This window comes from Thamnophis sirtalis, unplaced genomic scaffold (genome assembly GCF_051295495.1).
Source record: "Thamnophis sirtalis isolate CommonGarterSnake01/CBP01778 unplaced genomic scaffold, rThaSir2_p1.2 scaffold_1, whole genome shotgun sequence".
NCBI classification, from domain to species: domain Eukaryota; kingdom Metazoa; phylum Chordata; class Lepidosauria; order Squamata; family Natricidae; genus Thamnophis; species Thamnophis sirtalis.
The window spans coordinates 163,068,343-163,085,682 of record NW_028261381.1 but is presented as its reverse complement, the minus strand read 5'-3'; the positions used below and the strand labels follow the sequence as shown (position 1 = coordinate 163,085,682).

The window sequence follows — 17,340 nt, the reverse complement described above, 5'->3', positions numbered from 1 at the left end:
CGCAGCCTCCAGGACTGGCCCATGTTCCTCCCCAACCTCCTCACTTTCTGAGTCTGCCACCAGCTCCACTGGCTGCTGGCAGGCCACAGCAGCAACATTACGGGTGGTACACAAGTTCAAAAGCATGACTCCTAGGTTTACAGTCTAAAATTGGCCAAAGCAAAACAAAGAAATTGTACTCTACCGTTGGGATAAAAAAAGGCAGAAAAAGTGTGGGTTATCGCTTAACAAAGAAGAGGTTACATTTGAGTTTCTCTGGACTCTTCTCTCAAGATGCTCTTTCTGACAGATGCTCGTCTGCTCATCGCCGAACATATTGCAACAAACACTATTGTGGTCTTTTTATTGTGGTTTGCGGTAAGCCGCAGATGAAGGGTTTCTCTTACTTTGGGGAGGCCCACGTAGAGCAATTTTAGCCAACGGAAAGCAGGGAGAGCTCGCAGGACGCCAACAGAGAGCAGTTACAAGAAACCTCGCCTGAGAGAGCCATGGAGCCCTCGGCCACGCGAGCCACGCTTAAAGTGCTGGGTTTGTGTGCCCTGTTGCTGCTCCTGGTGGCTGCAGTGACCATCTCGGTGGCCGTGATGGTGAGGCAATCCGAAGCGGCCCGCCAGCTGAGAGGGTGCCAGGAGCGGGCATCCAACGAGACAGCAGCCCTGACATCGCGGGTGGCCGAATTGGAGCAGGAAAGAACCCGGCGAGAAAAACAACTGGAGAAATTGGCACAGAGGGAAAAAGACCTGCAGAAGCAACTGATCCAAGCTAAAGAGGGCAAGAAGAGGCTTAATGCCACCTTGATGGGTTGCTTGGATAACATGGTATGTGTGGGGGGTAGTGGGGAATTATCTTTGGGGGTGGGTGGCATGCTGGAATGATGATTACTTTCATGGCAGCTAAAGCCCTAGGAATACGGAGTCCTGCTTGATCAGTTTAAAGAATAGAATAGAAATAGAATTAGAATTAGAATAAGAATAAGAATAAGAATAAGAATAAGAATAAGAATAAGAATAAGAATAAGAATAAGAATAAGAATAAGAATAAGAATAAGAATAAGAATAAGAATAAGAAAGAATAAGAATAGAATAGAAATAGAAATAATATAAATAGAATAGAATAGAATTCTTTATTGGCCAAGTGTGATTGGACACACAAGGAATTTGTCTTTGGTGTATGTGACCTCCAGACTGGACTACTGCAACGTGCTCTACATGGGGCAGCCCTTGAAGAGTATTCGGCGACTTCAGCTTGTCCAGAATGCAGCCGCGCGAGCGATTGTGGGTGCACCTCGGTTCACCCACGTAACACCTATCCTCCGCGAGCTGCACTGGCTGCCTATTGGTCTCCAGATACGCTTCAAGGCGCTAGTCGTCACTTATAAAGCCCTTCATGGTATTGGACCTGGGTACTTGAGAGACCGCCTACTGCCAATTACCTCCACTAGACCAATTAGATCCCACAGACTAGGCCTCCTCCGAATTCCATCCGCCGGCCAGTGTCGACTGGCGACTACCCGGAGGAGAGCCTTCTCTGTGGCTGCTCCGACCCTCTGGAATGAACTCCCCGTGGAGATTCGTACCCTCACCACCCTCCAGGCCTTCCACATAGCCCTTAAAACCTGGCTATTCCGACAGGCCTGGGGCTAAAGATTCGCTGCCCCTATTTCGAATGGTATGATTGTTGTGCTTTTTAACTATGTATAGTTTTGTGTTCTTGTTAAACTGTTTGTATCCCCCCCTTCCCTTCTTTGAGTTGTGAGCCGCCCTGAGTCCCCTTAGGGAAAAGGGCGGCATACAAATGAAATAAAACTCTAAACTCTAAACTCTATATGCTCTCAGTGTGCATAAAAAGAAAAGATACATTTGTCAAGAATCATAAGGTATAGCACTTAATGATAGTCATAGGATACAAATAAGCAATCAGGAAACAATCAATACCAGTATACATTGTAAGGATACAAGCAACAAAGTTACAGTCCTGCAGTCATAAGTAGGAGGAGACGGGCGATAGGAACAATGAGAAGACTGATAGTAATAGTAATGCAACTTTAGTGAATAGTTTGACAGTGGTGAGGGAATTATTTGTTTAACAGAGTGATGGCGTTCCGGGGGGAAAACTGTCCTTGTGTCTAGTTGTCTTGGTGTGCAGTGCCCTATAGTGTTGTTTTGAGGGTAGAAGGTGAAACAATTTATGTCCAGGATGTGAGGGGTCTTTAAATATTTTCACAGCCCTCTTTTCGACTTGTGCAGTGTACAGGTTCTCAATGGAAGGCAGGTTGGTAGTAATTGTTTTTTCTGCAGCTCTCTCAACCTTGGCAACTTTTAAGATGCGTAGACTTCAATTCCCAGAATTCCTCAGTGCTGGGAATGCTAGAAATTGTAATCCCAAAAGAAGCAGGGGACATTCAATTAGAGAAGGCAGGTGTGATCCAGCCACCTTCCAATTGGGTTGGGAATAGCGATTCAACTGCCCCTGTATAGGAAGGTTCTGTTTTAGCTACCGTGCCTAATAGATGCGGACAGATCTCCAAAAATAAAAATAGTTCATTTGATTTAGTCATCATTACTATAACATACTAAAGGAAAGACTGTTAGTTTGTGCCTCTTGAATTGAATGCCCCTCTAGGTTCTGTGACTCCCCATTGAGCAAGCCAGTTGGGGCGCTGGATGGGTGAATTAAAAAGCCAACTGCTCTGGATTCCAAACTCAAAACAAGCCCACTGTCTCAGCCCGACCTACCTCACAGGGTTGTTGTTATGGGGAACATATAACAGAAGAATGGGTATGTTCATTGCCTTGAGTTACTTATAAAGAAATAAGGGTGGGATAAAAAGTACGTAATAAATAAAGATCAAATTTAAGATTATTTCTTGAATTCAAACACACAGATCTCATTCTTTGTTTTGTGGCCTTGTTTTGTTTCAATGTGTCAGCATGTTTAATTATACGGCGTTTCCCCAAAAATACAACATGTCTTGAAACTAAAGCCTTGCCACATTTTTCGGGTGGGCAAAAATATAAGCCCCTGCCCCCAAAATAAGCCCCCTGGACAACCCCCCCCCCAGCGAGGTAGAGCACTGCCCACCGACCTAGCGGTATCCCGAAGGCACCAAGCTGTGGGATTTGGGGGGGGGGGCAGAAGAAAGGCACTCACATTGCTTGGCACCTTCAGGATACCGCTATGTTGGGGAGTGGCATCTGCCTGGCTGGAGGGGAAAGTTGCCGGGCGGCTGCTCCCTTGCGAGCGGGCTCCCAAAGAGCCGGGCATAGCCTCAGGGGCGAAGCAGCCATGAGGTGACCATGCTCATGAGCAGCCACCCGGCAACCCCCCTCTCAAGCTGGGCAGAGAACCATTCACTGACCTAGGGGGTATCCCTAAGGCGCCAAGCCATGTGGTGCTCTGCCTGCCTCCCAGCTGCTGTGGCTTGGCACATTAGGGATATCCCCTAGGTCAGTGCATAGAGGGGGACAAGATATTTAGCTTCTTTAGCATAGCAACAGGGGCCTATAAATTATGTAACCAATCAATGCTGAGATGTTACATTTCCATGTTTTGCTGCTTTTGAAGAATATATAAGCACTTGCTTTTCCATAAGAGGGGGTTCAGATGGTGCTTCGGCTATATAGCTCTGAACCTTTGCGCAAATAAATGACAACTTCTTTTGATTCCGAGGTCTGAGTCTCGTAATTTTCTGCAACAAAACTTTTCTCCTTAATTTGATGCCCTAATTCTTTGGATTAACCCCTTTTCCAAGGTTGTGATTCCCATTTTAAAAAAGTACTGTTAATATATAGAAAAGCATAAACTTGCCCCAAAATGAAATAAGCTAGAGATTCTCCATCTGTTTTGGAACAGGGTCATACAAGCCTTAAGAAATTATAAGCTTTTAAGGCTGAGAACTCCAGACACACAAGAGAGCAGCAAGGGTGAGATTTTTCAATATCTTCTTGCCATCATATACAGTAATTGGTATCCCAAATTTATATAGTACTAGTTGATAATCCGACGTTGCCCAGGTATTTATTTATAGGGGGGAAATGTCCCGACCAAATGTTAATTTTTTATGTTGGATTTTCCCCCTTATCAGAGGGAGCCCCCTTGTGGAGTACTGTGAAGCCATTACCATGGCAACTCCACTGCACTGTACAGTTGAAGCCAGCATGGCAGTAGAGCACAACAGGCTGTATCTTAACAGAACACATACCCCGAGGGGTGTTGGAGGTGTCTTACCCCCACAGTATTTGTTTAAATGAAGAATGCTTAAGGTATCTCCGGCATTGCGGATCAGTTGGACTTGTTTGAAAATTTTCAAACCTGGCAAATTTAAGATGTGTGCTTTTGTTCCCAGAATTCCATGTTGGTTGGGGAATTCTAGGAGTTGAAGTCCATACCTCTTAAAATTTCCAGGTGTGAAAAACGCTGGACTAGATAATATTTGGTTGGAAGAAAAGCCCATCTGGGTTCAATTCCAAGTGGGGAGAAAGACCCCGGAAACTTGGAGACTGCTTGAAAAGATGGCAGGACCATATGGTTTGAGATCCTCAGCAAAAAGGCACATGGGTGAAAGAGAGAGAGAATTATACCCTCTGTTGGTCTTTGAATTTGAGCTTGTATTCTGCTTGTTTGTCAGACTGTCCTGGGGCCATGTAGGGGCAACTCTGTAGGCTGTCCTGAGTCCCAAGCTTGGTTGACACTTGCTGGGTGATGATGTAATGAAAGGGCTTTGGGCAATTCCTACTATGGCTCTGCCTGAAGGAGGTAGATCTTTGTTATGTAGAATAGACTGGCTCAGCCCTTAATGGCCCATTGACAAAGGTGTGTGTGTGAGAGAGAGAGTTTCTGCCTCCCTTAGGGGAAATATTCTGCCCTTTTAATATTTCCTAAAATATTTCATTTTTCTAGGAGAGGGGTGGGTGCTAACGTCCTACAATTTGTAGTATACTAGTTGTATTCTTTGAATTGTCCCAAAGAATCTTGCAAAGAATCCTTTTTTGCCAAGATGCACATATCCCTTGTTTAGGAAACCTATTTTTAAAACAGTACTGTAGGTGAGTGAGAGCAAAGAGGTCACAATATGGAGGCCACAACTGCTTATTCCTAGCTTGGCACAATCACTCTCTAGAGACATTTTCAGCTAAGCCTATAATTTAGCAAACGCCTCCAGGTGGACATTAAAAGGAGGCCAGTCCCATTTTAAAAAGGACTAAAAAAGAAATGCCCTGACCAGCCCCAGATGGAAGGAAATGCTGTTGCCAGGAGGAGATTGTGGGCCTGCCCCACATCTGTTAAAAAAAGCATAAACAGACTCAATTGTCAAGTTTTCCGAGAAAAACAAAAGATTGTAAACATTGACCAGGAAAATCAATCTTCTCTCCTCATTGTTTTCCCAAAGAGATGGAGTAAGAAAAGGAAGGGACTTTTCCAGATGTGAAGGGAGTTGATAGCAAATAAATGCAATCATCAAAAAAGGATTTCTTTCTGTTTGCATCGGTTTTCATGTGGGGCAGTTTCCTTGCCAATGAGTCACCACTTAACATTAAAAGAAAGGAGCTTGATTTATGTGGAGTTCCATCAATATTGTTGTTCTGCAGCTCAGAAATTAGCCATCTCTCTTTTCTGCTTGAGGTTGTGTAGGAAGTTAGCCCCCACCCCTCTCCTGGAAGAATGAAATATTCTGGGAAATTTTGGGAGTGCAGAATATTATATTTCCCTGAATGAGAAAAGGAGAAACATGTTTTAAAGACAAAGCAGCTCCCTGCAGCTTCCTCCCCACCCCACCTTTGTCAATGCGTCATTAAGGCCTAAGCCAGTCTATTCTACATAACAAAGTTCTACCTACTTCAGGCAGACCCATAATAGGAATCCCAAAGCCCTTTCATTACATCACCACCCAGCAAGGCCCAACCAAACTTGGACTCAAAAGACAGACAACCCACAAATTTAGCTAAGACACCCACCCCCTGGGAGTCTGATAGCCAATGGGATACATTTCTTGTACAGGAACAGGAAACTCTAAGGTGGAGCCCAAGAGAGGGTATAAAACTCAGGCACTCTCAGCTTCCCTTCCCTTTTTCTTCTTCTGCACCCAACATCTTCAAACCATGTGGTCCTGTGCACCTTTAAAAACCATCTTTCCAAACAGCCACCATGTTTCCAGTGTCTTTCTCCCCACTTGGAACTGAACCAAGAAGGCTCTTTCTTCCAACAGTTGTCTTCCTATCCCCACTTCAGCTAAATGTCAATTTACCCTTCCTTTATTCCAAAGAGTGGGCTGACTCGCAACATTTCTTAAGCCTAGACCAGACTTACTGCACTCCACGGAATGTATGTATCTGACATTCAGAGGCTGTTGCATTTATCCTTAAACCCTCCAGCTGCTCCATTTTGTGGTTTGAATGTTCCTTGACTTCTGCCTGCCTCCCCTCAAAAGTCGAAGAACTAATCTGCACGCAGGATGCACATCTCCACACAACATGTAGTTGTGGCTTGGGAGGTGTGTGTTTTGGTGTCAGGGTTCCAAGTAACACCCCCAACGAAAGAAGACTCCGAGGCTTGAAGTTCCTCGAAGTTCCATTTTATTAGAGATGTCATATTGGCGCATCTGGGAAAACCCGAATCTAAAAGGTTCCAGGTTTTCCCCACCCAAATGAAAATCCAAGCCTCTGCCCAGCACCCTCATGTCCGTCACCCGGTCCAATCAGGCACCATCCAAAACTGGAGATGCCTCCCAGTCACACCATCGCAGCTGCAGGGCAAGGTGTCAGGGTTCCAAATAGCATCCAAAAGTAAATCGGAGTCCAAGGCAAAGTATTGCTCAAAGTTCCAATTTATTAAGAGAGCCATGTTGGCACATCTGGGAAAACACGAATCTGAAAGCTTCCCGGTTTTCCCCACCCAGTTGAAAGTTCAAGATCTTGCCCCCACACCCACACGTCCATCACATGGTCCAATCTCCCACTGCCATGCTGGCAGTTCCACCCATCCAGTTCCGGTCAGGTGCAGAGGTGAAGAGACAAAAGATGACCTTGGCTTTCTAGAAAGAATTTTGTTATGGCTACATAGCATCAGTGATGGGTTGCAGGCAGTACGCCCTGGTAGGGGCATATCGGAGCCTGCCTGGAGCACCGGGTACCGTTCTGGTACGGTGCTCCGGAGGGCCCACCTGTCCGCCAAGCTCCTTACCTGTCCTTTAAAACCTTTGGTGCTTCCGTGCATGCACATGGCGCATACAGCACCTGCACGACGCTCCGACGAGCAGCTGGAGTGTCACAGAGGCTTGCGGAAGTGTCGCTGGCAGCTACAATGCATGCACATACCGCATGCATGCGCACACGTGCTGCGTGCGTCCATGTGGGCGACAATCCAGAGAAAGAGGGAGGGAGGGAGAGGGAGGGGGAGAGAGGGAGAGAGAGACAACGGGTAGTAAAAAATGAAGTGAAAGTACCAGCCCTTCAGTAGTGCAGGTATTAAAGCAGGGCTGGACAACTATGGCCCCTTTATGACCTGTGGACTTCAACTCCCAGAATTCCTGTCATGGAATTCTGGAAATTGAAGTGCATTGGTTGTAAAGGGGCCATAATTGCCCACTCCTGGGTTAAACAATTTGCCTGTGGTGGGAGAACCTATGGAGAATCCCACTTGACTATAGAGCAGCCTTGGCTAGTGTTTGAGTTTGAGGGAATGGCTAATTCTCCCCAGCCCAAATAAAACACAGCCTTGTCAGGGGCCAGGGAAATAAAGTGGCTAGAGCTACTCTCAGGGGTGGGTTTCAAATTTTTTTACTACCTATTCTGTGGCCGTGGCTTGGTGGTCATGTGACTGGGTGGGCTTGGCAGTCATGTCACTCACCAGGAGATGTCATGGATTGGGTAAAATGTGGTGAAGCTCACTTAACAATGCTCTTGCTTAGCAACCAAAATTTTGGACTCAATTGTAGTCATAAGTCAAAGTTTCTTTGCATGGCAGCCTTGTCCTAGTAAACTCCTTCTCCTTTCTGGCAATTTTCCTCTCTGTTAGAGGCACCAAAATAATCCAGACAATGTAAGGTTTCCTGCTGCAGCAGGGGGTTGGACTAGATGACCTCTAAGTAGCCTTATATCCCTAAATTGCTGCGCTGTCTTTCTTTCTTTCTTTCTTTCTTTCTTTCTTTCTTTCTTTCTTTCTTTCTTTCTTTCTTTCCTCCTTCCTTCCTTCCTTCCTTCCCTCTGTGGAATCCCCCCCAAATAAAATATTACTTCCAGAAAGGCTCATTCCACATTCCTGCCAGATAAAGCTAATGAGATAATGAGCCTATAGAAAGTTTAGTTCCATTCACAAGCAGGGAATGATCCAAACCCTTTTAGAAACGCAAAGCCCATATTGTACAAATCCCAAAACTTCAAAAACATAGAACCATATAAGAATCCTACCTTTTATCCAGTATGTTGTTCAGGTGACCCAGAAACAAACTGCTGAATGTCACTTTGCAAACTTCCTTTTGAGCAGCTTTTCAATTTAAAGCAGATTTCAATTTAAAGTTTGCAATATTAAGACTTGTGGACTTCAACTCCCAGAATTCCACAGTTCCGATTTAAAGCTACAGCATTTGTTTTTCTCCTTTGCTGAATCTACTGGATTAAAAGCAAGTTTCCTTCTTTCTTTTACTTTCTCTTTCTTTCTCCCTTCCCTTCCTTCCTCCCCCTCTCCTCCCCCCTCTCTCTTTTAGTTTTTAAAACCTCCTTTCCCTTGCCTGAACCGGCAGGGGAAAAAAAGCTTCTGACGAAGGCTTGGGGGCATGGCCAGGCCACCATTACTACTGGTCCAGTCCAACAGATTTTCACCACCTCTTCTGGCGTACCGGACCGAACCGGGAGGAACCCACCTCTGGCTACTCTGTACAGGCTGTCTTGTGCTGTCAGGAAAAATCACAATCAGGCATCTCTGCCTCTGTCAAAACAGTCAAGATGGCAAATGCGACATTGTGAAGAAGCTCTGCTTTTTTAAAAATGTGTGGTACAACTTCTGTTGTACTGCCATGGCCGCCATTTTGACTTTTTTGACCATATGCCCCGGCCATAGTAAACAAAGGCCTGGAGGGGGTGGAGCAGTAGTGGGTTTCAGCTCCCGTTGCAACCGGTACGCTGCAACAGGAGCAGGGTGTGCACCACAGGCATGCGGGCTGCGCATGCATGCGCACCCACCGCCTGCGACGCTCCAGCTGCTCGGCGGAGCATCATGCAAGTGCCGTACACTACATGTGTGTGCGCAGATGGCCAGTTTCCTTCAAATACAGGTAAGGAACGAGAGCAAACAGGCGGGTCCTCCAAAGCACCGTTCTTGTATGGTGGCTGCTGCTTCCAGCAGGCACTGGAACGTGCGTACCAGGATGTACCGCCTGCAACCCACCACTGGAGTGGAGTCACACTGGTGCTGGGCAGAGTTGGGTTGCTCCCAGTTGAACTGGTAGTAGCAGCAGCAGCGGGAGGCTCCGCCCACCCACCCAGATGCTTCTCCGCATTCACAGAAGCGTCGCATGAGAGAGAGGGGGGAGGGAGGGAGAGGGGGAGAGAGAGGGAGGGAAGGAGAGGGGGAGGGAGATGGAGGGAGGAAGATTGAGAGGGAGGGAGAGGGAAGGAGAGAGGGAGAGAGGGGGAGAGGAGGAGGGAGTGAAGGAGAGAGAAAGAGGGAGAGGGAGGGAAGGAGAGGGGGAGAGAGAGGGAGGGAAGGAGAGGGGAGAGAGAGGGAGGGAGAGAGAGGGAGGGAGGGAAGGAAGGAGAGAGAAAGAGGGAAGGGAGGAAGGGAGGGAGAGGAAAGGAGAGAGAAAGAGGGAGGAGGGAGGGAGGGAGAGGGAAGGAGAGGGGGAGGGAGGGAGGGAAGGAGAGAGAAATAGCAGTAGACTTATATACCGCTTCATAGGGCTTTCAGCCCTCTCTAAGCGGTTTACAGAGAGTCAGCATATTGCCCCCAACAATCTGGGTCCTCATTTTACCCACCTCGGAAGGATGGAAGGCTGAGTCAACCCTGAGCCGGTGAGATTTGAACCGCTGAATTTGAACCGCTGAACTGCTGATCTAGCAGTAGCCTGCAGTGCTGCATTTAACCACTGCGCCACCTTGGCGACTTGAACATGGGTAGACTTCAACCCCCATTGTGTCTGATTTTATTACTTTTTAATGCCAGAGCCGTTAAGCTAATCACTGCAGTCCTTAAGTAAATTAGGTGGTCATTAAGCGAATCTGGCTTTCTCTGTTGACTTGCTTGCCGGACATTGGCTGGGAAGGTTGGAAATGTTGATAGTGTGACCATGGGATGCTGCAACTGTTGTAAATGCACACTCCTTGCCAAGGGCCCACATTTTTATTACGTGACAGTGGAGAGGCTGTGACAGTTGTAAGTGCAAGGACCGGTCATAAGTCATGTTTTCAGTGCTGTTGTAACTTCAGACAGTCGTTAAACAAATGGTTGTAAGTCTGTAATCTGTGATTATTAACAGCAAAGAAACAGGATTTTTTTTTATCTGTGATAATTTATTCTTAAATGAAAGGAATGTGATATCTGCGCATAGTTAGGATATTCTTGCCAGGAAAAAGAACATTGAATTCTAAGAGCTGTGGCTTAGTACATATGGAAGAGACCTGACTATGCAATAGATTAAGACAAGAGTTACTTCAGTTTAAGTTCCATGCAGGTTTTTGGCAATAATATGGACATGGATTTCCATTTTTTTCTGGGACATTTTTTCAATTCCCTGTCACGTTTACAGCTCTGGAAGCCTGAATAGGTCCAACTTTGCTTAAGTTTGGGGAAATTTGCTAAGGTTTGTTGGATGGTTGAGCTATATTACAAACAGTTCTCCCCCCCCCACCCCCCACCCCCAGGTTTCATGCCATTAACTTCTCTCTGTCTTGCAGATCCACTTGAATGCTAACCTGTCAGCTCTTCACAATGAAATGTCCACCCTTCAAGCAGAAGGCATGAAGATGGACAGCCAAAATGGTGCCTTGCTAGGTAAAGCATTAGATTATTATTATTATGGTTCACTGCAGAGTCAGTGACACATTTAGACTAGATTCTGCATTTTTATCCACTTATTGAATCTTTCCAGGACAGGAAGATGTTACTGTTTGATAATGTATTATTACTATTATTAAATTTTATTTGTTTAGCCATCACATTGCCAGAACTCTGGGCAGTGTACAATGTTTTTTTTTTTAAATGATACAAACCCCACTAAAAATATAACTACAGAAAATCATTAAAGACATTAAAATGTATTTTTATGTTTATGTTATGGATTTATGTTTAACACCATAAAAAAAACAGGTTGCAAAGTTCTTGGACAATGAAATACATGCATGCAGAGAATAAGTGTGAACTGGTAATGGATTATATCCTGGAATATATTACTCTGATTTTGCAGGCTTTCTGCCTATCTATCTACCCTGTTTCCCCAAAAATAAGACCTCCCCAGATAATAAGTTCAATTGGGTTTTTGAGCACGTGCGCTAAAATAAGCCCCTCCCTGAAAATAAGCCCCTCCCTAAAATATTTAAACGCATGTGCAGCCAGTCCCCAACCTTGTGGAGGCCGCTATCGCAAACCCTAGCTACCACGCCCCTTCTCTTAATGGCTGCCACAAAAAAAGCAGCAGGCCCAGTGAACACTAGGGCTGGGAAGAGTGTGCCAGAAACAGAGCCACGGGCCGAGGTTAAGGGGCTTCCTGCAGCTCAAAAATAATAAGACCGCCCCGAGCCAAGCGCTTGTCTTATTTTCAGGGAAACATGGTATGGTTCCTTTTAAAAAAAAAATTGTAAAAGTAAAATGGGATTCTGACAAAATTCTGAAAAAAGGTATGGCCATCTGCCATGTATCCACCAGCTTTTACAACATTGGTTGTAACCAATTTCGTTGTATTTAAGTACAATGACAATAAAGTTTATACTTATACCTAAGAGTGGACACAAGACATCAGCTAAGATTCCAGTTACTTAGTTCACCCATTTGGGGATTCACACAATACACGGAACTACGAATGTATTGCATGGGCTGGTTTCACAAAACATTCAAAGGCACAAAAAAACTAAGGAATGTTAGAATCCTAGGCCTGAAGGGGGTGATGTGGTTTGCTCACTGCTCCGTGGAGAACGCCAGATGAAAATAACCCTGGTCTGTCTGTCTATATCCCAGTGTTTCTCAAAATTGGCTGTTTTCAGATGTATGGACTCCAACTCCCAGAATTCCCCAGGGGAAATCACTTTTTTTCAGAAGTGGTTTCCCATTGCTTCCTTCCTAGGGCTGAGAGAATGTGTCTGGCTCAAAGCAACTCAGGTGTCTTGTGCCTAAGAAGACTAGGATTCACAGTCTCCTGGTTTCCTAACTACTAATCGCTTTAACCACTAGACCAGTCTAACTCTAAGGAGTTAAGGGGGACCAAGGTATCTATGGACACTCAGATTTCCCCTGAGCTTCAGGGAATCAAAACATCTAACCCAGGGGTGAAATCAACTTACCTTGACCATCCCACCTCCGTGCATGCGCAGGACCTTCTGTACATGTGCAGATCGTCAAAAATGGGATGTGATGACATCCGAGTCGGTGGGTGGAGCCTCCCACCACCACCGTTAGCAGTTCGGCCGAACCGGATAGAATCGGCTGAATTGCACCACTGATCTAACCAAAGTTGGATATAAGGTCGTTGACTTGAAGCTCTTTCTCTTCTCTGTTCCCCCAAGTGGAGATGACCAAGCTTGAAGAGAAACTGGAGGAAGCAGTTGGAGCGCGAGATGTTGTAGAGGCAGAGAAAGGACACTGCGAAGCACGGGAGAAGGCCCTCCAAGAAAGCATGTGAGTAAAGCGATTAGCTCTAAATCAGGGTGTCCAACCTTGGCAACTTTAAGACTTGTGGACTTCAATTCCCAGAATTCTCCAGCCGGCCGGCTGGAGAATTCTGGGAATTGAAGTCCACAAGTCTTAAAGTTGCCAAGGTCAGACATCCCTGCTCTAAGTGGACTCAGAAAGATCAGAATGTCTCCGTTAGGAAGAGGCTGTCTTGTGTCATCACACCAAAGGGTTCGTGAAATAATCTTAATGAATTTTAAATTTATTTTTCTTTTTTTAATCTTTTGCCCCACTAGATTCCATTGCAGAGCACTGGAGTAGGAAATGAAGCACAACTCCAAATATATTCCACTTTTTCAAGTAGCAGGTGCTGTACTGACAAGCATCATTCCTCCTCTTGCAACGTTTAAAAATAGCCAGAAATAGCACAGGATTATTGAATCTCCTGAGAATTCAGGAATCCCATCCCCCTTCCTTTAACCCAGCATTTTACACTTAAAATCTTGCAAAATTTCCAGAGAGAACACAATCCCATTTTGTGAGATTTCTCCCTCTTATTATTTGGTTTTGCTTTGGAGAAAGAATAGAAACCTGGTGGATTATTTTTTTTTAATATCTGCCTCCTGAAATAAGGAGTGTCAAGCCATTAAAGGGCCTATTGTCAGCTGCTCCTTTGAGAAAGCAGGGCATGGAGTGAAAGGGACAGGAACGGCAATGGAAATAAGGACATTGAACTCAGTTAACACTGTGTTTTCTTTCCGGGTTCCAAATTAGAAAGAAGAGAGACAGGCAGGAGGCAAGCAGGCATAGACAGACAGACAGACAGAGACTGTCAAAGTTTGTTGCAGAAAAATCAAATCCAGAAAGTACAGACAGATAACTGATTCAACTGGATCCATTAAATTCTTTATATACTTAATAACAGATGAATAAATGTACAATACCAATAGTAGATTCTTTCAACGTGATAGAAGTTGCAAGCAGAACACAAGCAGGAGAGAACCGTTTCATCTCAGAGCAGACAGAGTAGTTTCAGTTTCGATTCTCAGCACAGACTCAGACCTGCTTAAGCTCCCATTGGCTGACTTAGTTGCCATGCCTATTCATTGGCTGACCTTGTTACCATGTCTCTCTCGGTCATGAATATTCTAACAGAGATAGACAGCAATAGAATATCTGTAGTTCAGGATTGCAATGTGAGAGATCCTTGTTGCTTTCTGAGCCTAATTATTTGCTTGCAGGTTTTTCATTGCCCAAGTAGGTAACATCATCATTGTGAGGGAATGTGGGGCTTCTGCTTATTTATATATATTAGCTTGCCCTGCCACGATGGATGGGTGGATGGATGTCCCAAAGGTGCTTTTTCAAGAGGCAACTGGATTTCCTTTGTTTTTCCTTGAAGACGTTGTCAAAAACTGAAGAAGTTTCTTGGATGAGAAGCAAAACGTCTTTAAGGAAAAATGAAGTCGAGTTGCCTTTTGAAAAAGAACCATAACCTGAATGACAGAGAATCTCTATAGATGGATGGAGGGAGGGAGGGAGGGATACAGTGGTGCTATTCAACTGGTTGTATCCGGTTCGGGCGAACCAGTAGTGGTGGCAGCAGGAGGCTCCCGCACCTGCCCAGACGTCATCACGTTCCGTTTTTTATGCTCTGCGCATGCGCGGAAGGTCCTGCCCATACTCACATTTGTGAACTGGTAGCGAAGGTAAGTTGATTTCACCCCTGGATGGATGGATGGATGGATGGATAACAGCAGTGATAAAAATCACTTTTTTAAAACTACCGGTTCTGTGGGCGTGGCGTGGCGGGCGTGGTGTGGCTTGGTGGGCGTGGCTTGGTGGGCGTGGCAGAGGAAGGATACTGCAAAATCTCCATTCCCACCGCACTCTGGGGCCATCCAGAGGTAGCATTTGCCGGTTCTCTGAACTACTCAAAATTTCCACTACCAGTTCTCCAGAATAGCAATAGCAATAGTTAGACTTATATACCGCTTCATAGGGCTTTCAGCCCTCTCTAAGCGGTTTACAGAGTCAGCATATTGCCCCCAACAACAATCCGGGTCCTCATTTTACCCACCTCGGAAGGATGGAAGGCTGAGTCAACCTTGAGCCTAGTGGGATTTGAACAGCCGAATTGCTGAACTGCAGTCAGCTGAAGTAGCCTGCAGTGCTGCATTTAACCACTGTGCCACCTCGGCTCCTGTCAGAACCTGCTGGATTTCACCCCTGGATAACAGGCTATTTATATATCAGCAATAGGGAAGCTGAAGGCCTCCGGGTGGCCCCTGGCATTGCCAGTCCCATGTGTCAAGTGATAGGGAATTCCTTTCTTTGCTTAACAGTTGGGAAGGGTGTTGGCCACCTAAAAAAGGAATCTCAGCTAAATGAACAAATGATCAGAGTATTGGGGTACCTCCAACTCCTCAAGTGACCAATTAGAAATCTGGTAGTGTCACTGACCCCACCCCCATCCCCATTGCAAAGTTCCAGGGGGAAAGTCCATTCATGGTGTTGTCGGAAGGAGCAGCAGCCTCTGGAGCTGATGTAGCAGTCGAGAGCCGGTTGTGTTTCCCCTTTGACTGACATGTCTTCTTGCTATTTCCTTCCAGGCACAGCTACCTGGCTGAGATTGCCTCCCTCCAGCATCGCCTGCAAGCCCGTTCCTCCTCTGCCCGCCGCAGGTGCCCCCCCTTCTGGTACTTATTGTGGGGACTGGCCAGTTTTTGCGTTCTTTTCCGGCTTGTAAGTTTGGGAGCAGAGAGAAGGGGTCTCTGGGGCAACATTGCACAAGGGTGGTGAGAGTCCCGAGGAGGAAGAAAAAAAAAATCTAAGGAAGGGTCATTGGAATGCAGAGGTTGCCTCTGTGTTGTTGGGATGTCAATTAGTAAATGACGGATGGGAGCCTGGAGCTCTCAGCCCAAACTTCAAAGCTTCAAAGCTCTTTGCAAAAGTTCACTTTGGACTTTTTCCAGGAAGGAGCTGTCCATTTCTCTGAAATCTTCTGTTGGAGGAGGAAAAGAGACAGAAAAGAGCAAACAGAAAGTTAAAAAAAAGGAAAAGAAAGTCTAGAAAAAGAGAAGAGGGAATCAGAAAGAAAAGGACTTGCCACCCTTGCTTTGGCTCCACCCACCCCTTGCTTTGGCTCCACCTATCCTTGCTTCTGCCCCTCCCACCTTTGCTTTGGTTCCACCCATCCTTGCTTCTGTCCTGCCCACCTTTGCTTTGGCTCCACCCATCCTTGCTTCTGCCCCACCCACCTTTGCTTTGGTTCTATCCATCCCTTGCTTTTACCCTGCCCACCTTTGCTTTGGCTCCACCCATCCTTGTTTCTGCCCCACCCACCTTTGCTTTGGTTCTATCCATCCCTTGCTTTTACCCTGCCCACCTTTGCTTTGGCTCCACCCATCCTTGCTTCTGCACTCCCCTCCCTTGTTTTGGCTCCACCCACTCTTGTTTTGGCTCCACCCACTCCTCATCAATTAATTTAGCCCCACTCACCAAAAGACAGTGATGTGCAGTAATTCTAAAATACTTTGTTCCGCAGAAAACAATTTGCCCCTCCAAGCTGAGTAGAATAAATACTTCCGTAGATGATTGGATCAGAATTGGAAGGGACCACTGAGAACATCAAGCCCACCCCTCAGGAATCCAAGATCCTCCCCTGCACGCTTTCTCCATTTTGGCTCTCCATGTTTTCTTGCTTGCTTTTTGGCATTTTGTCATTTTTGTCAAAGAACGGACACATTTTTTCTTCTGGTTTCTAATCCAATGCCTTTCAGTGCTAAAAGTGTCTTTTTTTAGCCTCTTCTGCTCTCGTTTTATTTTCACCGCAATTGTATTTTCAGAGTTTCCTCTTTTAGAAACTCTCTCTTATTCTGAGTTGGTTTTTCCCCCTCTATTCTCCTGCCTTGGAATTCTCCTTATCCTTGCTGTTAATGAATGAAAACCTGCTTTTCTGGGGTTCAACATTCGCAGAGTTTTTAATTTGCTTTAAACTCCAATAGTCTATGGCCTTTTCTCCCCTGTTAGCCTTCTTTTTCCATTTAATCAATGTAGTCCACCCTATAGCTCAGGATCAATTCTGGATCAATAATTCTGGATCAATAAGACATCTGAATTCATATATTCAGATGTCTTATTCCACACTAAATCTTGACAATTAAAAGCCCTTTTTGAAATTAAACCAGGACAAGAGAAGGGGGCTTACATTGACCAAATCCCAAAATAAAGGTGGTGAGAGTGTATATGTAGGCTAAACTGAAATTAACCCAGAATAAAACATCAGGTTTCTGGTTCCTTCATTATTATAGTAACATAATAACACTGCATATATTCTGTGAAAATTTTTAAAAATTTAATTTCTAGGATGTAATTTCTAATGCATGAAAACACAGCCATTTCCTATTCTATTTATAATTCTATTTATAATAAACATGTTTAATTATATAAGAAATCAAACACTGAGAAGATAGTTGTATGTATATGAAAAGAAATCCCAATTAAAGGGGATTGTCTTCTAAGTAG

General features: G+C 45.3%; 1 protein-coding gene across 1 annotated transcript; it reads left to right on the top strand.

The window, feature by feature from the left end:
* The first annotated feature begins 488 nt into the window (after window positions 1–488).
* Window positions 489–17,202, top strand: CCDC194 (coiled-coil domain containing 194). The gene is made up of 5 exons (XM_087704875.1): window positions 489–818; window positions 10,887–10,983; window positions 12,708–12,819; window positions 15,426–15,558; window positions 17,182–17,202. The coding sequence occupies exons 1-5, from the start codon at window positions 489–491 to the stop codon at window positions 17,200–17,202; spliced, it is 693 nt and encodes a 230-aa protein (XP_087561001.1).
* Window positions 17,203–17,340: the final 138 nt, after the last annotated feature.